The sequence below is a fragment of the Alosa alosa genome, chromosome 17 (assembly GCF_017589495.1).
Source record: "Alosa alosa isolate M-15738 ecotype Scorff River chromosome 17, AALO_Geno_1.1, whole genome shotgun sequence".
In the NCBI taxonomy this organism is placed as follows: domain Eukaryota; kingdom Metazoa; phylum Chordata; class Actinopteri; order Clupeiformes; family Clupeidae; genus Alosa; species Alosa alosa.
The window spans coordinates 7,092,801-7,116,284 of NC_063205.1; the positions used below are offsets into that span (position 1 = coordinate 7,092,801).

At 39.7% G+C, this 23,484-nt stretch overlaps 2 protein-coding genes across 4 annotated transcripts; one reads left to right on the forward strand and one right to left on the reverse strand.

Annotated features, from left to right (window-relative positions):
- Positions 1 to 2,146: 2,146 nt before the first annotated feature.
- LOC125310983 (C-reactive protein-like) lies at positions 2,147 to 10,622 on the forward strand. Its single transcript, XM_048268783.1, is given in 5 exon segments — positions 2,147 to 2,447; positions 9,888 to 9,914; positions 9,917 to 9,980; positions 10,204 to 10,348; positions 10,350 to 10,622. Coding segments are annotated over 5 exon segments (810 nt in total).
- Positions 10,623 to 11,415: 793 nt separating this feature from the next.
- On the reverse strand, positions 11,416 to 23,286 carry LOC125310122 (angiopoietin-4-like). Of its 3 annotated transcripts, XM_048267283.1 has the most exons (8): positions 22,855 to 23,286; positions 21,999 to 22,076; positions 21,863 to 21,890; positions 21,655 to 21,746; positions 21,264 to 21,381; positions 20,515 to 20,700; positions 20,081 to 20,329; positions 11,416 to 11,489 (listed from the first exon to the last, which is right to left on the reverse strand). In XM_048267283.1, exons 1-8 carry the CDS (start codon positions 22,855 to 22,857, stop codon positions 11,437 to 11,439), a joined length of 807 nt encoding a protein of 268 aa, XP_048123240.1. In that variant the 5' UTR covers positions 22,858 to 23,286; the 3' UTR covers positions 11,416 to 11,436. The 3 variants fall into 3 exon arrangements, with proteins under 3 accessions (XP_048123240.1, XP_048123239.1, XP_048123241.1); XM_048267282.1 differs by lacking the exon at positions 11,416 to 11,489 and having other exon boundaries at positions 19,452 to 20,329; XM_048267284.1 differs by lacking the exon at positions 11,416 to 11,489 and having other exon boundaries at positions 19,452 to 20,329; positions 22,689 to 23,286.
- Positions 23,287 to 23,484: the final 198 nt, after the last annotated feature.

The window sequence follows — 23,484 nt, forward strand, 5'->3', positions numbered from 1 at the left end:
AATACCTAATATTATCAGACACAAAAGGACCAGTTTCCACTACATGGATTGAGCATAGTCCTAGACTAAAAGCTTTTTTTCAGTGGAGATTTTCATCTCAAATTCTGTCTTCTTTTAGTTTAAGACTTACAGTAAGTGGAGGACCTTAGAGCATTTCATTTTTACCCATTTTGTTAAGAGCCTTTCATATGTCAATGTAGTAAAAATGGAAGGAAAATTATAAAGCTCACCTCTTTAGTAGTGTTAGACTTCAGCTTTTGTGTGATGACCAGATTGTGGTCAGATGGTCTTAGTGGTCTCTAGATCCCAATACTGTCAGCCCCAACATGAGTGAACCAATCATCAGCCTCCACAGCTGACCTTAAATGCTCCTCCCTTTGAAGCTTGTTTAGAATGGAACCTTTTTCCAGGTATATTCTAGTTAAAGGTATGATTAATTTGGTTTGCAATTGTTAATAGTTAATAATATTACTGTGTTATTGTTGACTAAATACTGTTTAATGAACTTGCAATCAAATTCACCACAGTTCACACAAAGATGATTTTTAAAAGAAGGGTTCTGTCCCCCAGTTATTCAAACTGAGCCCTTCTAGCCTACTTAACGTTAATTGACCTGAGGGTAAGTCAAACAATGAAACCACAGATAGCGAAGATGAATTACTACAGAAGAGAATAGTGAAAACAGAGCAGATGATATTGAAATCTTCACACAAATTTGTGCCTATTGAACTGAAACTAAAGATTACTCCTCTGAGCCATTGTGAAACTGAATAGGGATACCCTTGTAATCCTTGTAGTCATGAGAAGGACTTATTACATTTTCAGAGGCTGTCCTAAGCTCAGTGCTGCATCTAGAACTTGACATGCTAGCAAGACGGGGAGAGGGCTACATAATGCTTTAAACCTAGCCAACATTTTGGTGAGGCCAAAAATTGGAATATTCATTAAAAAAACAAAATGCATGATCATTTTTTTTTTTATCTGACGTGGCCATTTTCAGTCTTGTTGTTTGAATGATCGCTCTCTTACAAGTGAGTGTTATTTGAGATAAATTATTATAATGCGTCTTTTTTTGTTATGCAGTGTTTGACTTTTGAACAAATTGAAGTATACATAGCAATTGTCTTAACTCATTGAATGCCAAGCTGTTTTCGGAAGCTTTGTCCTAGAGTGCCAGCAATCTAGACCATTGTTGATTATTTTAGCCACAGCATATTCTGTGTTATAGCTATGAACACATACAATGGCTCGTTTGAAAGGTGAGACTTTAAGCTCTCAGTGGGTGCAAACTGTGTATTTCTACACGCCTCTGTTCCTGAGAAATCCCAAGCTAAACAGTGGCTAGTTTTCATCAAAATCCCTGTTTTTTTTTCTAGAAATGGAGATATTGCGTCTTGCGTCTTTTATGAGTTACTATCATCGACATATTCAGCACTCTGGCAAGGGCGTGCCCTCTTGCAAGCGCGACTCGGCCCACCACCCACTCCGCTAGGCCTGGCTCATGGTGGAGATGGAACTCCCTCCTCAGCACGGTGTTCAGTCACTCCTTGTAAAGTTTTTGACCTGTCGTGGTCAGAGTCATCTTGTCTTAGTAGAAAGGTGGACTCATCCAGCGTTGTCTGGTGAAAACGCACCTGCTGCAATATCTTTTTCTTCGACTTTTTAATTTCTCTCTTCAGCACCTGCGAAGTTGCCTGCAAAGTTTCTGGGAAGAGATCTAACGAGACCTGCCACCTAGTGATAAACCCACGAAAATAAATGACCTGATTTTGACCTGGCGTGCATGTCACTGATAGGCTAATCAGTGACTGATTCGAAACAAAGCGGCAACCATCAAAAGCCGAGTTAAGATCAAACGTCCAGATAAAATGTCCAGATCTTGTGTTTTCATGAGTTTTCGATCGTCATATATCTCATTTCCATTCATCACAGAGTTCCCAAAATCACATATAAGGTGTGTTAGAGTGTCTAGTTTCGTAATTAAAAAAAAAAGCTAAAAACGTAATATTACGTTTTTGGCACTCAACGCATTGGCACTCAATGAGTTAAGTACAGCAGTCAGATTATCACCACAACTCACCTTCAAATTGTAACCCTATCTTTTAAATATCCTTAATGAAACACAAAGCCAGAGAGAGGTCAGTGGATGAGGTGTCCTCACACAGACTTCACCCTCATTCGAGTGGCTTGTAGGGAGTATGGGGCCGGGCCTTTCCACGTGCGCCAGTGCACCCCTGACGCCCAGCCTATGTTGTCCCCCGCTGGGTGCCAGTCTCCGTGGAGGTTGGCTGAGCCACAACGGCTGAACCACCAGCCGCCCCCACCCTCTGATGAGCTACATTCGCGCTCAGCGATGTCTCCAAAGATGCACGGGGAGCAGCCGTCATTGTCTTGGTCCTTTGTGCTGAATCCAAAGCCTTTCTGGTCAATGCCACTGTATGCTCTGCGTATAGCATCACCTGGTGGTCACTATGAAGTTACAGAAGAGGTCAGGCAGTATAGGGACATACAGGAGAAAAAGAACCTCATAAAATTACGCAAAAGTTCTAAGGAGGAGGTCAGGCACAGGATCAACATAATAGAGACTCTGCTTAATATTGTTTATTGCCGGGGGTCAACATTTATCCCCCCCTCCGGCCCCTGGCCCTTCATATTGAGTAATGATACTTCATATGAGTAAAGCGCTGCAACGTGAGAACAGTCTAGTAAATAATAATCTGATGCACCCTAATAATTATTATAACACCATAATCAGAAACGCACCGCCACCCCTACTGCAGATCAGCATTAGTCCTCCATGGCCTGGGTCTCCTTCAGAGGGAGAGGATAGACTCGACCACAAGGTGGCAGCATACCAGACAGGAGGTAGATTGCAAGTCCCATGGATGGTGAGGTGGAACATGATCGAACTTCATAACCACTTCTTGCGCAAGCCATTACAGTTCTACCATTTCACATGGTAAAACACAATTTGCAGATCTCACTTACAATTTTTAGCAAAACTTTGAACACATTCTCATTCTCAAAACACATTCTGCACTCTAATGCACATGCCATCCATACTGGTAAACACAAGTGGCAAAAATTAAATAGAAAGACATAAACATGTCATTGATTACACACAACCACTCAAAATTGATTTTCCCTTGTTTCAAATGATGTGACACAACCAGCCAGTTCAGAGAGCAAACAGGTTGTTGAAGGTAGGAATGAGAATGGAGAGAAGAAACTATGTGAGAGGACGAGGACGAGTGCATATGTGAGATGAGGGACGAGGAGGAAGGAGATTAGGGCAAGAAAGAGGATTTGTATTGGACACTGTACTGTACAGTGCATTGTAGGCTGTATACTGTACAATACTGTAAACAAGTCATATGGCCCTGAACATTGTGCTTTCCATTTGTTTACAGTACTGACTGATTTTGACTGGTTGCAAGTTCATATCAACAAAGAACAAGAATCAAAGGACAAGTTTGTGAGATGAAGGGTACTGTAAAAATAGGGGTCCAAGGAGGAGGAAGAACAAAAAAATAAACAGATTCCAAAAATAATTCAGTGGAAATGCATGGATTCCAGTTGCTGCTACTGGAAGAAACTGGAATCCATGCATTTCCACTGAATTATTTTTGGAATCTGATCCCTTATCATACCTGTTCATTCTTACTCGTTGCTCGACTTATCGTGACTAAATTCAAGATGGCTGCAAACGCTAAACTTCGTGAAGGTACTGTCTGTATAAATCATCTTGTAAGTAAACTACCAGTGCTTTTTCAAAGTTCTCAATGTCTCGTTTTAAATGTCAGGGCCCTCGGAAGTCTACCAATGAAGTGTGGAGATACATTGAGCCTCGTAAATGGGTGTAAAACAGTGATTTATTTGCATGGCTAGCCCGATGCCGAAGCACCACTATTGAAAAAGCTGTTGGTAGCATCGGCTAACTAGCCCAGATTTTGGAGTGCAGGGGACAAGCCGAGATGGGCTATGAGACATACGTTCACACTCGGTATCATGTTTCAATACACTTTAGGTCAATATCACACCGGAATTCTCCTTTAATTATGGTTTCCACCTGTCTCTTGTTCCTTGTCCACCTGTGCCCTGTTAACCCCTGTGTATTTAAACCCTCTGTCTCCCCTCAGTCCCCTGTCAGTCATTGATGTTGTAATGTGGTTGTCCGTATTAAAGATTCCTGTTTTGCGCCAAGCTTGCCTCTCCTCAACTTGCCTTGCACTTCGGTCCAGCTCTCCCCAGCAACCGTTACAAGCACATATCTGAAGGCACCACTGTTCAATATATAAGAAGTTTAGTGATGGCGAGCTGAAGCTTTCTGAACCAGTGAAGCTTTCAATCCAATTGTATCGAAAAAAGGTTCAGTACTCGAAGCTTCAGAACTCTATGAGGACCTCTGCTGGTGAAAGTTAAGGATAGCATTGTGTCACGAAGTGTTTCAGACATTAGCCATGAATGTCTTTTGAGTCGAAGATGAATAAATGTTGAGCATGAATTAATGGATAAAAAAATAATGTCATAAATAGGCCTAACTAAGCCTATTTTGTACCCTGCATAAATACAAATGTAATTGCCTTCTCTACAAAAACAATAAAGGTAGTATTTTGGCTGTGAACATTTCTTGTATTCGTAAACAAATACATCAATTTAGAAGGGAGATGAATAAAGAATTGGCATGCACATTGCACACACATTTCTGTGATTATATTGAGTACGTAGCCTAGACCAATTGTAATCTGGGTTGTGTTGTAACTGTGCGATTCAGTTCTGCACACGCCCGATACAGACGCACCTTATAACGGGAGTCGATCGTGCTGATAATTGAGCTAAAAGCCCGGGCTAATAAGCTTTCGTGTCAGCAGCACTATTGAGTCTGTTGGCTCTCCTTCTTCAACAACCCAGCGCCCCCCGTGTCGCGCAACTTTAATGCTTTGAATTAAATTTCGAAGCAGTCACGTGGGTGTGTGTGAAACAAAGCTTCGGACGTCACTGATCACTTGATTATCACAAAAGCGAATCAAGCTCGATACAAAGCTTCACTCCAAATTGGTTCATGCTTCGATACACGCTTCGAAGCAGGGGGTTCACGGGTGACATCACTAGAGAACTTTACAGATAAATGCTTGCTGGTTGAGAATTATATAATTGAAAGAGTCACCAGTCATGGTCACTGGTTTAGCATAAACATGTTTGACAATATGTATTAATTATTATCATCATGTATTTTCATCATGTTTAGCCGCATGTAGATGGCATCTGGCCATTTCCGTGGTTCCAAATGAATAAGGCGTCATGTTGCCACTATTTGCATTGGAAATGCCCTCCTGCCTCATGTGCAAGGGAGATGTATTTGCAAGATGATGCGTGCCAGCTTAATCCCTTAATCCTATTGGGTGTTGTGCAAAACATTGTGTGAGGGGCATGGGGTTCTTCCCCAGAAAAACAATCTTACATTTCATATAGATAGATACTTTATTGATCCCCAAGGGGAAATTCAAGAAATGAATATATTCAATGCTCAAAGATTTTGGGGATGGGTTATTGTAAAACTTAACCAAATCTGTTTCTGTAACTTGATAATCTTTCACTTCACTGTATATTTGAGAAATACGGAATTTATTGGTAGATGTAATTCATGCTGCTATCAGGTTACACCACTGATTCCCTAGCTGGTTCAAGTCTTGGGAAAGCCCATAAAGCATTTAGATTTTACCCATTTGTTAAAAACATAAATGTGAATGTGGTAAAAATGGAGGGGAAATCATAAAGCTCAGCTTTTTGTAGTGTGCTTCAGACTTCAGCGCTGACCCCAAAAATAGTCTTAGCGGTCTTGTCAGCCTCAAAATGAGCGAACCAATCAGCCACCACAAGTTTAAAAGAAACTTGTGGTGGCACTTTTAAAAGAAAAGTTCTGTCCCCCAGTTATTCAAAGCCTACTTAATTGACCTGAGGGTAAATCAAACAGTGAAACCACTGATAGAGAAGGTGAGTTACTGAAGAAAAAAATAGTGAAAACAGAGTAGATGATATTCAAATCTTCACACAAATTTGTACTAAAGGGTTTGCCTATTGAACTGAAACTTAATAATAATAATAATAATAATAATAATAATAATAATAATAATAATAATAATAATAAGCTTTATTTGTATAGCTCCTTTCATACACAGAATGCAGCTCAAAGTGCTTTACATTTGAAGCATGTAACACAATAATAGTCAGTCAGTCATTATCAATCACTTTTATGGCCGTTTATGATCCACTCAGCAACATATCAAAAATATAGAAAATGACATGTCATGTCAAGACTGGCAGCCTTAACCCTCTTACCCCCCACAAGCACGCCATATGGCAACTGTGGCAAGGAAAAACTCCCATATTCCAGGAAGAAACCTTGAGCAGAACCTGACTTAATAGGGGGAGCCCATCTGCTTCTGGCTGGCTGCGCAGCAGATGTAGAATAAAAAAGTAGTCTACATGATAAGATGAGTTAACTAAAAGCTTTCCTGTACAGGTATGTTTTCAGATCTTTTTTAAAAATATTTACTGAACTCGCCTGCTTGATGTACAGAGGCAGGGTGTTCCATAGTTTGGGGGCATAATGGATAAAAGCAGCTTCTCCACTTTGTTTGTGGAGCACTTTGGGTACAATTAAAAGATTAGAATTGGATTATCTAAGTTTCCTTTGTGGTTGATAAGATATTAAAAGCTCAGAGATATATGAAGGTGCTATGCCATTCAGAGCTTTGTAAGTAATTAACATAACCTTAAAATCAATTCTATAGGAAATTGGGAGCCAGTGCAGTTCAGCCACTTAAGACCACTCCTCTGAGCCATTGTGAAACTGAATAAGGATACCTCCTTTGTAATCCTGATGGTAACATAGTCAAATGTGCATCTACTTTGGAGACACTATGTCCTGATGAGATATTGTAATATAATTGGATTAACTGGAACCTTGGAAAAACAAGGTAATGAGCATTTCTTTGTAGTCATGATAAGTACTCATTGCAGTTAGTCACTGGTATGAACAAATGCAGTAAGTGCACTTGCAGTTGTGGGGTAGAGACATGATAGGTGGGGCACAACAGATGGCAGGGAATGTGAGCTTTATTGATGCCTGTCTTTCTTGACAATAAAAGATCCTACACAAAACAACCACACTCAAACAAAGGAGTCATTAATACAACTTGTTACTGACGCACTAATTGTCACAATTAATTCATTTAAAGGGATATTCCACCATTTGGGGAATTACACTCATTTTCCACCTCCCCTCGAGTTAACCCTCAGAACCCTAGACTGCTTTAAGGGCATTTTCACTACCTGTAGTTAAAAGCATTTATCCTGGTCATACTCACATGCTATATTGTTTTTACAGCAGAGGCTAGGCTACCCAGATCTGCCACAATTTAATGTATTGTAATAAACCTCCTGGGTAGGAAAAGGTCCCCCTCTAGCGACCCCCTTTGTCCCCCAGATAGACAACTCAGAGAATAGGCAGACCCCACACCACCACAGATAGTGCAAAAGTAGCTTTATTTCATAGACGCAGCCAGGCGGCTCCGGACATTATAGCCCATCAAATGACAGATTTGGGGGATCCTCAATAACAATCCGTGCAAAACAGCAATCCAATAAATAAGCACAGCAATTCATAAACACCACAAAGAGGAAAACGTCTCCATTCGGGTATCACAGCACACCGCTCCAGTGTTCACGATAAAAGGTTCCCCGCACCCCTGTCACTAATAAATTATATTGCACTAGTGACCCGGCTTTCATTTATAAAAACAGACACAGATACACGATAATCTAATTAGTTAAAAGGGAGACTTCCCTGCTCCCCAAGACCCTCCCCTGGGGCCTGATGGCACTGGACAGTGGATCGAACGTTCAGGTGGCCAGCGAGGTTCCAGTTTTTAAGTGTCATTTACACATGCTATATTTTTACATGATGATACCTTTCTGCGCTCCATATCTGTGACATGAACTGATCTGACCTGACTTGACCCGAGATGTGGTATTTAGGCTCTGCTCCTGCCATGCCCTTTGCTTAGTCTTTGTTAGGCATTGCTTTGTTACACTGCCTAGCCTTGCTACTGAACTCTGTTTTGCGGCACTCTGGTACTTTCGGACTTGTGTTTTGGATTATTCTCTTGGATTGCCCCTGTATGGAATACTGTTTGGACTAAAACTCCACTTTGTGGAAAAACTGAACTTTGTTAAGGTACGGTTGCAAAGTTGCCTCTGTTTGGATTTTTCTCTCCTTTGTTGGATTTTGTGATCTCCTCTGTGTCTTGGAAAAGAAGCTTCATGTTGGAATAAAGAGTTACTGTCTAGATAGTCTCTGCACTTGAGTCAACCCAACTGCTGGTAGCTCATTAGGTAAAGAGTCAATACTTGGATCCAGAGGCCCGGGTTCAATCCCCGAGCGTGACCAGAAGGATGTACTCCACTGATATGGTATCAACTGATAGCTCTGTGTCTCCTCTTTCCTCTGACATGCGCGGCATATCTATCCGATCACGGGTTCGTGAGTAATTCAAATGAGAGTAATGGGGGTGCAGCGTTGGTTTTTCTACATTACGTTATTTTGCAGTCACTTCGTCTGTAATTTCACATCAATATTCATAAATCCATCGTTCTTAGTGGAACGGCATAGACCACTCGTCTGACCACTCCTCTTAAGGAGAGTTTTCCTAAACGCATCATTCACGTCACTTCATGTGGGAATAAGAGATGGGAAACTGGGGGAAGATTTTGCTACCTGAGTTGACCAGTTGGGGGCTCGTAGTCCATGTGACCTTTCATGTCCAACAATTTTAATGTGAACTTGGGAATTTTCCAAAATTGCAAATGTCTTACACCATGGACCCCTTTTTGGCAATCAGAAACGGATGGCCAGAGGCGTAAAGTTTCTTAAAGCTGTGCTTAAATGATTTCATAACAGGCCAAATATAAAATAAGTATACATATTAAATATAGCCTAGATATCTGTAAATATTAGATCAGATTTACAGTTCTATGTCATGTTTCATGTTTTTGTAATGTATCACACAGTGATGCAGGTCTACTGCTGTGAATAGGCTAAATACAACTTTGATCATTTTTATAGCCTACTACTGTATAGTTAACTTTGGCCTTGGTGCCCTGACATGTGGCCTTTGTGCCCCCCCACCAAATATGCCCAACTGAAGGCCAAGTGGCCTTGCCCCTAGAATGGTGAAATTCCAAGCCTGGTTTCGTCATCCATGTTTTTCACACATTCCCAGAGCAAATCACATGAACACTCCCAGTGAGAAAAACAACGTAATCACAGGGGCGGTCCCTGATATTCCAGACAATCATTCATCTCTCGTAGTCTTATGATCCTTTCATGCCACCTGGGAATATCAGGGACCACACTTGTGATTGTGTTTTTCCCACTGCAAGTGTTCATTGTGCTTTGCCGTTGCTTTAATATGGTGTAAGAAGAATATGCAGCTTTAGTGACAAACGGCAAATTCCCAAGGTCACATTAAAATTGGACTACAAATGAACTACAACGTAATGACAAAAGTGACGAGACCACAACTCGGGTAGCAAAATCTTCCCCCAGTTTCCCACATGAAGTGACATGAATGACAATGTTTTCACTGGTAAAAATGTTTTTCCCATGCGCATGAATGTGTCAAACTTTATCTGGAAGACTCACTGGACATACAATGTCACAAGATGGCCAACTTGGATGTGGGCGGGATTGGATGTCCAACTTTGCCTTCCTACAATTTGCAGCTAATTAATTGAAATAATAAATTACATTCATGACTTCAAGCTTAGCATGAGCCTTGAAAATATCTCGCAATATATAATTTTTATCACTGTTTTCTGAATAGATCTATCAGGCAAAATGTTCACCTTTCCAACACTGCTAGAGTCAAACTCCAACCATCACAAAATAATTTCAGCTCTGTGACAGTCTGCCTCTGGTTGGTGTCAGTTCATATTCATGATTTTTTACTAAAATTGCTTTGAGTTTTTTTTAAATTTGAATTAATATGGACACAGATACTAGCAAGTCATCTTCTGTTCACTTTATTTCAGTCTCCATATCATGTGTCGTATATTGTTAAAACGTAATGTATCCAACAGTACACTGCAAAATTCATCCCTACCTACATAAACCATGGCATTGTATTTTTTCTTTTCCAGGTTCCTTACTCAACTTGCTCGAGACTACTCTCTCTTTTCTTTGGCATCCGATGCCAGTGCCAAGGACTTTGTAATCGCCTGGTACTCCATTTGTGCCACCTGGGAATCCAACTCTGGATTGTCTCGGGTCTGGATCAATGGGAATCCCAAGTGCAAGGAAGGTTGGATTCAAAGGTACTCTGGATAAAAATCCAACTATCATCCTGGGTCAAGAGCAGGACAGTGTGGATGGAGGGTATGATTCTAGCCAGTCATTCTTAGGGAAGATGACTGATGTACATTTGTGGGACTATGTCATCTCTGCTTGTGAGAGCCTGTGGTTTGCTAACAACTTGAATTTCACCCCTGGTAATGTCCTCAACTGGAAGGCCCTTGATTTCACCATCACTGGAGATGTTACAGTTGAGGACACGGGTTAATATTTGCCAGAGCAAGCTGGAGAATGCTCCGGAAACCCTAGAATTAAACACATTTTCTGTAATATTTAATGTTGTCACTCATTTCTCATTAAGGTTTTTTTTAAATCGCTTGTTTGCCTATGTTTGATGCATTTAAACCAGCAAAAGTACAAATATAATGCCATGGTTAATGTAAGTATGGATGGGTTTCTGTAAGAAATGTACAGTATATAGCATTGATTTTAAAGTATTCCTGTTTTTTTTTTGTTTTTTTTTATTATTGCATGAAACCGGGTCCAACTATCTAGGAGACATGTTCCATCATATGCCCACTCAACCCATTAGATCACAAAAGAGACTTTTACTGGTTGAACTCCCAAACTAAGTGTGGTTAAGCTGCTTTTAGTTAGTATGCAGTACAGTCAGATTGTGGAACCAACTACAGTATAACCACAGCAAAATTGCCCTGACAACTTCAAGACTAGATTTAAAACATTTTTTCCCTCTTTTGCATTTTCTTAGCTGATCTTATGTATTTTTACACATTTTTATTCAAATGTATTTTACGTCTCCTGTTTTATTTTATACTTTTATGTATCCATTTTATACCCATGTGTTCATTTGTGTTTATCTAGATTTATTATGACCGCCGCTAGCGAAGCGGTCATAAAGGGATTGTCAAAGTTTGTGGGTTTTTTTTTTTTTTTTTTTTTTTTTTTTTCAGCTAATTTTCCATCACTCAATGAAATTACTGGAGCAAGCACAGAAATCTTACTGGACCAGAAGCCTGAGTGTCTCAGCCTAAACCCTCTGAGTCACACTGGATGAGGTGTCCTCACACAGACTTCACCATCATTCGAGTGGCTTGTAGGGAGTATGGGGCCGGGCCTTTCCATGTGCACCCCTGACACGATTACTAGTAGTGGATGTTTCTCTACAATTGACAATTTATTAATACCATAAAAGATAAGAAATTAATATTATAAATGCCTTCCAATGAAGCACATGCTGTATATCAAGTAATGAAGACCCCACTGATCAATAGAGACATGAGAACTTTACAGATAATTGCTGGCTGATTATGAATTATTGTACTTGAAATTATTTTTACCCAATAGTCACTGGTTTAACAAAAAAAAATATTTGAAGCAACAAATGTTTGACAATATATATTAATTATTATGTGTTTTCATCATAAATGTTTAGCCACATATAGATGGCATCAGACAATTTCTGTGATTCCAAATGAATAAGCCTTCATGTTGTCAGTATTTGCATTGGAAATTCATTAATGCCTCAAGGGAAATGTATTTGCAAGTTGCGTGCCAGCTGTCTACAGAATACATGTAATACCTGTTAGGTTTTAATACCTTAATCCCAGGTTGCTGTGCAAGACAACATTTTGTGAGGGGCATGGGGTCCTTCCCCAGAACAAAAATAAAGATGCAATATACATTTCACATGCTCAAAGACAGGGCTGCCACTCCCCATACGCAGAGTACTCAGAGCGCGTAGGGCCCCAAGTACCTGGCGGGGGCTACAAAAATGTTAAGATAATTATTACATTTCAAAAAATATAGAAATTAGTTATGAACAGGTCCACTGTTGTGTACCCTATCGCTTAATTTGGGCAAATTAGGTGTTTTTACCTAATATATAAAAAGAGTAATAGTTATAAAGACATTATATAATCTAGATTTCATAATGCATGTGACAATTTGCAAATAGTTGACAGTTGTCAGTGTAGACAAAATTTTAGACTAGCAGTCTGCAAAGTGCACTGCAAGATTAGCAGCATGTTTTGGTATTTTTATTTAGCTTTTTGCTAATCACATTTTTTTGTATTTCAAAAATATTCACAGGATGAATGCTAAAATATGAGCAACACATAGCCAGCAGGAAGATTCAGATGATGATGATAAGCAACTATCCACAAGCATTTGAAGCAAGCCGCCAACAACCCCAGCATCCTGAACAACTCCAGCAACCGTCCACCGAAGGCTTCAGTTCAGTACAAAGCTGTGATGAACCATCCTCAAGTTCAGGTACACAACACACATGTCACCTCAGAAGGTGTTGTATCCACACCCATCACTGAAAGCCTTCCAGCAGATGATGAAGAGATGAATGTGCCATCTCCAACAGACCCCACCCTTTGGCCTGCACTTATTTCAGACACTGCTGTTGCTGCTGTTATTTTGTTCCTCTATGATGACAGGAACGATCTTTTGCCTTCTTCTTTACCCTGTGCCCAAAAAAGTGGGAAAGAGGTGGCTGAATGAACACACCTTTTAAAAGAATTATCTGGAGTAAAATGCACTTTAGATCAATTTACGGATGATTGGGAGTACATACGTTGAGTTGACATCAAAATCATGTCATTCGGATGTGTTTTGAGAAAGTTCGATTTTACCGTTTTTAGTCAAAACTCGTTAGCCTGGAAGTGATCAGGGAAAGTAATTTCGCCACTACAAAACGCTATTTTTATACCTCTTCTACAGTTCCAAACAACATTACACTTACGTGGTAGTGAGTAGAGGGTAAGAGAAGTAGAGAAGGGGTAGAGAGGGCAGAGAAGTAATTATTTACAGTTACTTCTTCCAAAAAGTAACTAAACTAGATGTACCCCATATCGGTACAAAATATGATCGCCGCTCAGTCCTGTACATCCCTTCCGCGATTGTCTCCATATTTTACTCCATCCCCCACTCTTGAAACTTTTGTGTATGCTTGTTTGGCATGCCTGAGTGTGTGTGTGCGGCTGCACAGAAAGTAGCCTACTGGTGCTGAAAAGGTGAATAGATTGTAGAATAGCCAAAGAAGTTGTAGCATTGTTATAAAACCTTTAAAATCTCTAAACAATCACAAGTAGGGCAGTTCATCACAGTTCATCCATTGCAACTGGATTGATGAAAGGTCACTTACACCTGTAGGCTACATTGTATTTGGGAAAAGCGAAAGGTATCAGCATAATTTTATTTATTTATTTATTTATTATGTATTTATAAACAAAAACATCTCTGTCAGTTCCATGCCGTTTTCAACAGCTAGGCCTATCAAAAACGAAGGTCATTTTTGGATGGATGGATTTTTTGTGAATGTTTCTTCTTCTACATAAGATTTTAGTAATCTTTAGTTCATGTAATACTTTATTGTCAATGCACAAATTAAGTAACAGTAGTCTGAAACGTTATTGTTAATGCACAAATTAAGTAACAGTAGACTGAAACGAAATGCTATTTTACATCTAACCAGTGGTGCAAATAACTGACATGTCCAAATGATGAAATGCGTCGCTAGACTGTTCATACACATTTTAACGGGCCAAAGTTGAAGAGCTGTTGTCCGTTATTGTTCGTGCAAATAGGCTGATTCATGTTCCCTTGCATTGTGTAACTGAGGTCCATGGCTAGTCTGGCTTTCACCAGACCAAGCTCAATCTTTTAAGAAATCAAAAAATAAATAGCGGGCAGATCAGGCTGGGTTGTTTAATTTTCCGATTGAGATATCCACGCTCTGGCTATTCTAAATGCAAAAATGCATCAGGGAGTTATGACAAAACTGTAACTAACAAACTAGATCCTAATAGAAAGCTGTTAGCTTCCCTAAGCTACAGGTAGGCTTATAAGGTAGGCCTATTTACAACATAAATTGTCAATAGGCTATGCTGGCTGGCGACACAAATAAAATCTCCTTTGGAAACCAATGGCTCACGCCTTACAGTATCAAGCGGACTTAAACTGCCATATCGTGACGAAAAAGTTGTAATAAAATTCACGCAGCTCCATGAGTCAAGGAAAGCGCGAATGAAGTAGCCACTTCTAAATGGGACCCACTACACAGTAGCTTAAGGTGTGTTGCTAAATCAGCCATAATGAAATGAAGGTGTCATTGTTTGGATACTTCACACACACGTGCTTTTTAATTTCACAGACTACAACTACCAAGCTGGAATCAAAGCACATCGATTCCCCCCCGCACGCACTTAAAACAAAATAAACAGGCGTCTCAGTCTCACGCATGTATAGGCAAAACTGTATCAGACCGGTGTAACGTTGGTAAATCTTCCATTGCACAGAATGATTTTTGTAGCACGTGCAACAAATGACAGTCGAAAGATACAATTACAGTGCTGCTATCAATTTGCTTGGTATAACCGCATAGTTTTCTACAAATGCAATCAATCAAATTGGCCTCCATCACTCAACCAACGCTAACGGTAACATTACCTATTGATATTATAAGATTAACGTACCTGCAGTAAAAAGCAAGCATGTCCGATAAACATCTTCAGATTTATTTCGGCTTCAAGAAAAATGGGAATTACATTTCATGTGAACATCGTCCTATCCTTATTAGACGTTCTCTGCAGTAGCCTAAACTACAGTCCTTTCCTTATTCTCCATGATCCCTTCTTTTTGAAAACACCAATTTGACTTGTCTTATGCAAATCTTTCTTTTTTATTTTCCACCCTGAAAATGGGCAAAATGACCCATTGACATCAATATGTTTATATAGAGTCACCACACTGCCACCTGTGGTTGTATAGAGAAACCTGTGGTAGCTCTATACAAAACATATTGATGTCAATGGTGCATTTTGCCCATGTTCAGGGTGGAAAAGATTTGCATAAGACAAGTCAAATTGGTGTTTTTAAAAATAAAAGATCATGGAGAATAAAGAAAAAAATATTTAAAAAAACTTTGTATATTCCCACAAGGTGTTTAGGTGCTCTGAAAATGAGAACCAAAATTATTTTTTAGACTTCTAAGGTCTGCTGTTCAGACCCTGAAGGAATTTATTTTCTGTTCATTGTTTTTTGTGAGAGTGTTTCTACTTATCTCAGTAAGGAAAATAAATCAAGAGCCTATGTTGGGTACAAATATGTCTTCTGAAGGCTTAAACAGAGCCCAGACAAAAACTCCAATAAAATTTGTATCAACTTTGAGGGACAGCTATGACCATGCAGGATTATCCAGACCAAACGTGACGATTTTGCTACATACTATTCCTATTTATGTACCAGCATGCAAAATTTGAGCCTCCTACATGGTTTAGTTCTTGCGCTGTGGGCTTGTGAACTTTGACAAAAAAAAAGAGGCTGGACAAAATCGACACCCCCCTCCCCCTGTAAAACTGGCTGTCTCTTGGAAAGTATTGATCTTACATAAGAGTAATTTTACAGTGTGTCTCCTGGGTAACATAGGTACACCTGGTAATTTTTTCAGAATTTTTTGAGACCTAAGTGCGTGGGCCCTGGCTGAATTGACGTGGAATGACCCATTACTTTTTCAAGGTAACTGTGGCAACACTGCCCCCAACACACACACACCATACCCTCACACATACACATACACATTCATAAACTCACAAACAAACACACACACACTCTCCACGAGTGAACACACACAGAAGCAAACACACACAAATTCACTTACATATACATAGCATGAGTTGCAAGATTAGGGGATGGAGACAATTTGATCATTTTTAAGGGGAAGGGGGTTGTCCTGTCAGAGAATTAGTTCTCTGCATTTTACCCATCCAGGGGTAGTGTTTCATACACACACACTTGGAGCAGTGAGCTGGGAGTCCACACATACTAGGAGCACACCTACACACCCGGAGCAGTGGGCAGTCCTTAATCCGGCGCCCAGCGAGCAGTTGGGGAGTTAGGTGCCTTACTCAAGGGCACCACATAACCAGTAGGCCGCGGATGCCCCAGAATGTGCAGGAGTGGTCATATTTTGTACTGCTATGCAGTCTTGGGCAAGTTACTTCAAAAGCGTAATGCATTATTTATTACTTGTTACTGTCATCTCAAAGTAATTTGCTACATTACAATATTATTGTCTTTGAATTGTAAGGCATTACACTACGTTTGCATTACTTTCACCAAAATAACAGGAAATATGGATTTGGTGTTCTCAATAGATCTTCATGTGTTCAATGCAGCTCATTACATGGCAGGAGGTGATGTGGTATGGAATAATGACTGAGCTAGGCTTAAGGCTAACAAAAGAACAATATAATGGTTGCAGTTATGGCTCATGGGACAATGTAGGCTGTAAAGGCCAAAGGTCACTCACAACTTAATATAGTAAAATATAGCCATAGTGAAATTGTATGTTGACTTGAAATGGTTTTTATCATTGCTGGTTGTCTTTCCTTCCACTTACAGTGTGTAGACTTAATGCAAATAGTTTGAGAATAATGGCTACGATCTTTGTAAAAGCAACATTTTAGTTATTCTCACTGCTTGAAATGAGAAGTATAGCCTAACCATGTTAGATCTGTTGCATGAATGTTTTGAATGAAAAAATTCCCTTTCTACAGTCATTTAAATAAGGCAATCAAATTCCAGGACCAGCATAGATGACTTTTTTAATTCTTGGATAATCTTCTCTGGTGCCAATTGAGCTTTTCTCAATTTTGAATTAAAAAGCAGTAACTTCAGTTACTGAGAATTGTACCAAGTAAAATATTACTGAAATTGTATTGGTAATGCCTTACATTACTGCATTACAGCAAAAAGCAATGCATTACTGTAATTACATTACTTTTTTAATGCATTACTCCCAACACTGCTGCTATGCGGTACATTTATAGCCTGGGAATACCCATACGAACCTTTGGCAAATTTGGGATTTGCGCTGTATGCTGCCATACAATAAATGAATATGTATATTTAGTGACTGTACACCCATCGGCCTGTAGTGTTGTGGTAGGGTTGAGTGATAAGGGACGGTGGTAAATTGAGATGTGGACACACAAAGCACACACACACACACACACACAAACACACACACTCCCATGGGTACACCCCCCCTCCCACACACATACACAAACCCCATTACCCCCAAACACACACACACACACACACACCGCACCCCCACAAAGTTTTTATCACTATTTCCCATCACTGTTATCTAAACAGATCTATCAGGCAAAATGTTCAACTTTAAAGGGGAACTTGGCAACTATTTCAACGTAATAAACCCGTTTAGAAATCATTTGGATGGTTAAATGACCTGTTCCGGTAAAAATGGTGACTTTCCCCGCTGCGCTTAGCGTCCCCAGGCGGAAAACCAACCTTGCAACATTGAGACTTACCGTCCCGGAAAGAGAAGTGAGAAACAAGAAACTCGTTTTAAATCGTGTTTCTTACCTTGTAACATCGTAACCAAACTTATGCTAACCGTTCGCTAGCTTGTAAACAAATCCATGTGCTTTATCGTTACCTTTTTCCAGTTTGAAATAGCATAATGCACAATTTCTCCAGCAGAGGGGGAAATCCTGCCAAGTTTCCCTTTAACGTACAGACATGTTGAAATAACCGTTTTGTAGGTCTGGAGTTGGACAACAGAGTAACTTTTTCAGATTTTCTTAAAAGTTTATACTTTTTGAGAAATAGGGGATTAAAAATGGTAAAAAGCTGATTTTTCCCACATAGACTTGAATGGCTGTGATGTCATAATGGCCTAAAGCCAGCTGCACTTGTTAAGCTCCCAGAGTAGTTCCCGGCAGAGCCATATAAAGGTACCTTTATATGGCTCTGGTTCCCGGGCTAATTAGAACACTGGCACAGGTGTCACCTGTGAATCAAACTGTCTCAGCTTCTAATGCATACAATCTGGTGCTCTCTAAAACTACACATCCTGTTTAAGTGTTTCCCTTGTGTCAATAAAAGTCACAGCCATATCTCATGCTTTGCGCATTATATCTCCAGAACGGTTTGACGCATATGCTTCAAATTTGGTTCAAGTGTTTGTATGGACTCAAAGATGAAGTGAGTTGATGTTGGAGGTCAAAGGTCAAGTCAATGAACACTAAGTGCGATATCTCAAGAATGCCTTGACATACATGCCTGAAATTTGGTATGAGTATTTGTATGGATTCAAAGATGAAGTGAATTGATGTTGGAGGTCAAATGTCAAGGTCAAAAACATCTTGAATGTTATATCTCAAGAACGCCTTGACACACAAGGTCTTTTGGTACGAGGGTTTGTATGAACTCAAAGATTAAGTGATTTAATGTTTTTTTTTTTCAGGTATTTCCCCACCAACATTAAGCCAGCAGCTTTCCATCCACTATTGTAATTCCTCTGGCATTACATTCTAGTTTATGTTTGTTTTTCCATTGTATACCTATGTTTTTATACCTTTGTTTATCTATTTATTTAAATGCATTTTACCTTACTTTTATTCTTTTATCCTTATTGTACTTCTATTACTTTAAGTTTTCTTTTTTTAAATGTTGCTTTTATTTTATCTTCCATTCTTATTTCTTTCTATCTTATTTCATTACATTTACCTTATTCATGTTTTTAGTTGTTTTACTTCATTCATATATTTTATTATTTCTTATTCATTTTTTTAAATCTTTTTACAACTTTTATTATATTTTGAATATTGTGATTTGCTGATGCTTGCTGAGTTCAACTGATGATGTAAAGAACATTGAACTGCCTTGGTAAGAAATGTGCTATATACTGTAAATAAAACTGCCTTGCCTAAATCGAAAGAGAGAGAGAGAGAGAGAGAGAGAGAGATGTGAATGCTCAGGTTAGGCAGAGCACGCAACGTCACAGGACCTAACAGCATCAACTGGCCCACTGAAGCCTGGTCTCTATCAAATAGCCGTCCATTCCATCAATCAATGAATCAAATCTTTATTTCAGACACCAAAAGGGTCCATAGCATTTAGGAAATGTATAAATATATTGGGCATACATAAATCAGAACAAAAAAAAGTAAAAGGTGTTTTGTGTGATCATGCCAAAGACTACATCCATAATGACCCAGAGACACAAGGAACAGGATGCGCAAACAGAAGTAGCACACAGAGATTGACATTTAATGAAACTTTATTTATACTTAATATACACTTTATTCCTACATAATATGCACTCAAAGCATAGTCAGATCCCAGTTAGTAGGCCCATTACACACAGAACGTAGACACAAGGCACATGGAAGAAGTCCAGAGTGTTAAAACGATCAGCAGCCACAGAACAGAAACTGATCATTAATCAAAACGTTCACAAAGCAAGGCAAAGAATATTCCAAAATCTAGAAGAGCAGTACTCCCACAAAAAAGATCCAGAATGGTCGGCCAGGTCTGTGGCGGCCCATTTTATGCACAGTATGTTGGGCCACTCCACAGGGTATAGACATGTGTGTGTGATTATGTTTACTCACTCTTCTAAAATATCAATAGCCTGATCACATCAGTCACCTCAACTAGATATACTGCAAAGCTGTGCGTGATGCGACTGCCGCCGCATAAAGTGAGAGAACTAAGAGAAATAAGAACACAATTTTCACTCAATGAAATTACTGGAGCAAGCACAGAAATCTTACTGGACCAGAAGCCTGAGTGTCTCAGATTAAACCCTCTGAGTGTCACACTGGATGAGGTGTCCTCACACAGACTTCACCATCATTCGAGTGGCTTGTAGGGAGTATGGGGCCGGGCCTTTCCACGTGCGCCAGTGCACCCCTGACGCCCAGCCTACGTTGTCCCCCGCTGGGTGCCAGTCTCCATGGAGGTTGGCTGAGCCACAACGGCTGAACCACCAGCCGCCCCCACCCTCTGATGAGCTGCATTCGCGCTCAGCGATGTCTCCAAAGATGCACGGGGAGCAGCCGTCATTGTCTCGGTCCTTTGTGCTGAATCCAAAGCCATTCTGGTCAATGCCACTGTATGCTCCGCGTATAGCATCACCTGGTTAGTATGAGGATTACATAGGCGATCAGGAACAATATCAACATCACTTCAGAGGTTTCAGGTAATGCTAGCCACTCTATTTTGTTGTGTGGGTATAGCCGCTAGTTTTTGACTTGAATTATTTTTCAGCAAAAATAAAAATAAATAAAAATAAATAAAAAAAATCAGCTTTGTTTCCATACCTGCAGTGCCTTTATAAGTTCCGACACTCAGTTTGTAGGCCGCCGCCTCATTGCCAATTCTGAAATCTCTGTACTCTGCAAAAGCTGATCCCCCCTCAAAGTCCCACAGGCCTACTCTGAGGATGGACTTCTGATCATTGCTCCTGGTAAGAGCCCACACTTTGGCCAGGCCCAACCAGTGATCCTCTGAAACGAGAGCCAGTTACAGTTATGTGAATGCTAGTACTGTACTTCATGGCACTGGAATCCACTGATCTTCATCTTAGCACAGCTGGAGTCATCTCTTGCAAATGTGTTAACACTCTTTTTCGAACCACTTAACATAGCTTTCAAAGACTCCAAACTGTGTGAACAAATGGGAAAGATTTATTCACAGCTAACAGATATTGCTTGAAAGTCTTTTACACAATTCTTCAATCAGCAATCACTCCTCATTCATAAAAGATACCACCTTTGCGTTGCTATTGCACTAAAGTGACTAAGTCCGCATACTGAACAACTTACAGGCTTTTGCAGGCAATCCACTTAATTATGCTGTCTGTACGGATTGTTCTGAGAAATACACTTATAGTGCAAATATTAAGGATGATTAATGCACCTTGAGAAAAGCGTAAAGGTTTCTTTGATGGGTATACTGATCATATATACGGTATATCTGGTGGTAGTGATGCTGTAGATCAAAAGGATGCTTATAGAACATGACAAATTAATTAATAAATGAAGGCAACAGAGCGGTCCCAGGGCCTTACTTTTGAGGTATCCAAAGCCATGTTTGTACTCTGCCCAGTTTCTTTGGAAGGATACTTTCCCCCCTGTACGTCTCTGGAACACTGTCCAGCCCCCATCAGCCAGCATCTCACAGTACACCTGCGTAAGGGTCAAACAAAAGGTACGTACACTGTCAGAAAAAAGTGACAGTTGAGGTTCTCTAAGGTTCAACATTTGCCAATGTATTCCACAGGGGTCACAATTGAATGCTTCTCAATTATACATGTACATAGCTGAGGTAAAAAAATAAAAAGAACTCTGCATCAATTTGATGACATACACTGTACATACATTGTATTTTATGGAACAGTTTAAGAACAGTGTCTGGCTGCATATAATCATTGAAAGAATTGGAAACATTTTCACCAGTACCTTGAAAGGTTTATGAACTCCTTTCGGCTGTATAATGTAAATTCCACTTTGAGCATTAGGACTGGAATCTTTGATGGCTGTACAGTCTTGGCCTGAAAGTCATGAGTGGAGAAGAAGATCATAATCTAAACTTTTTTGAGGATTTACAGCAAATTGTTAATTTGGAACTTTTTATTGCTCACGATACACAGACTCAGTGTTGCAATACCTTGAGACGTTAATGTGGGTTTTTGCACCTGGAAGTTGATTAAATAGAATTAAAATGAGCTATAATGTAAAAAATTAACCGATGAAGTTAAAACTGAAGTCATTCTCTGGCCAGCATGTCTTTAGGATAGCCTTACCTTATGCTGATGGGTCTGGTCAGTAAGGGTGCAGCAGAGAAGCAGCAGTCCAGCTATTGCTGACAGCTTTCTTTCCATCTGATTGCAAAAGAGAATTAGTTCACATCTAAACTGGGGAAATCATAAACTACCAATCCCAATCCAGTCATTCAACATTAAAGAAACTAAATTGGGTTTTTATGAAAAATAATATTTTTCATATTTTCTGCATTCCCTTTTAAAGATTTGGGAGATGGTATGTGCGTTTACATGATTCAGTTTTCATATATGTCAATTGATCTGACTACATCCAACTGAGAAAAGACAGTCCAGGACATACTATTCCACACACATCACAACAACCAGCACTTCTCTCACATTTAACAAGACACTCTGCTTGCCATTACACTAACATTTAAGCAGCTGATGAGAGAGAACTGCAGAATGAACTTGATTGTGGAATAACCTGCTCATTTCAGGTTATCTCTGACACAGCTGTTGTCAGAAACATGTTGCACAGAAAAAGAAACACTTAATCAGCATATTGCATATTTTTACAATATAAACCATGTTAACTTTACACAGTTGAAAATAGGTTTTTACACTAGTTGACAGTAGGTTGTTACTTGACTAGTCAATGTGACCACAGGCCTATGTTTATAAAGGCTTTGCTAAATGCTAGTGTAAAATACACAATCTGAATCTACTCACAGTTTCTTGTTTCAAAGTTCCAAAGTGTGTTCACTATTGCACAGGCAGTTCAAAGCCCAGCCTTTTATAGTGCCCAACCCCAGACGTTCTCCAGTTCCATTAGAATTCAAAGTATGTCCTCACTATGAAATGACTCAAATGCTGGGAACTAAACGAATGTGCTTACCATGTGAAGTTATGCTTGTTCAAAGGTTAAAACTGATTCCTGCTGTTCAGTAAATTACTCTTTTTCTCCTTATCTCTCCTGAGTGGTTAGCAGTGCTGTTCTTTCAGGCCTGACTTCACAAACACTCAGAGCAAACACACATACACACATTTTACACACCAGTGAAATGAGGGTGGAGCTTAAGACGTCATCCAATACAAGAGAGCCTTTCAACTGCTACGGGGCTCTCCAATCAGACTAATTACACCCCACTGTTCAAAGTGTGAGTATAAGTACAGTGATTGTGTTTTTCTGAACTATGAAAAACATAATGTGTCCTGTATTGAGCTGGATATTAAAATAGAAAAGTTACATTTTGCCATGTACTGTCAATTAGAGTTAAAAAAGTAACAAGGACCGTTCGTGCCCTGAAAGGCAAGTCTTTCACATTCATATTCGGTTACATCTGCCAAGATTGATGGAGAGAGCTGACACATTGAGTAACGAGTAATGAGTAATGAGTAAATTTTAGCTCTACCGTAAAACCTTATAGCGGCGTGGACAGAGAGAATGACTGCTAATGTGTTGAATCTTCACCTAAATAAAGTCAGGGTTTAACAGTCTAAATCAGTGGTCTCCCAGCGCACCTTC

Coding starts and splice junctions, on each gene's coding strand:
- LOC125310122 (XM_048267283.1), bottom strand. Junction 20,701..21,263: donor TGGCTTTGGATACCTCAAAA/GTAAGGCCCTGG, acceptor CTCTCGTTTCAG/AGGATCACTGGTTGGGCCTG. Junction 20,330..20,514: donor AACTTATAAAGGCACTGCAG/GTATGGAAACAA, acceptor CATACTAACCAG/GTGATGCTATACGCGGAGCA.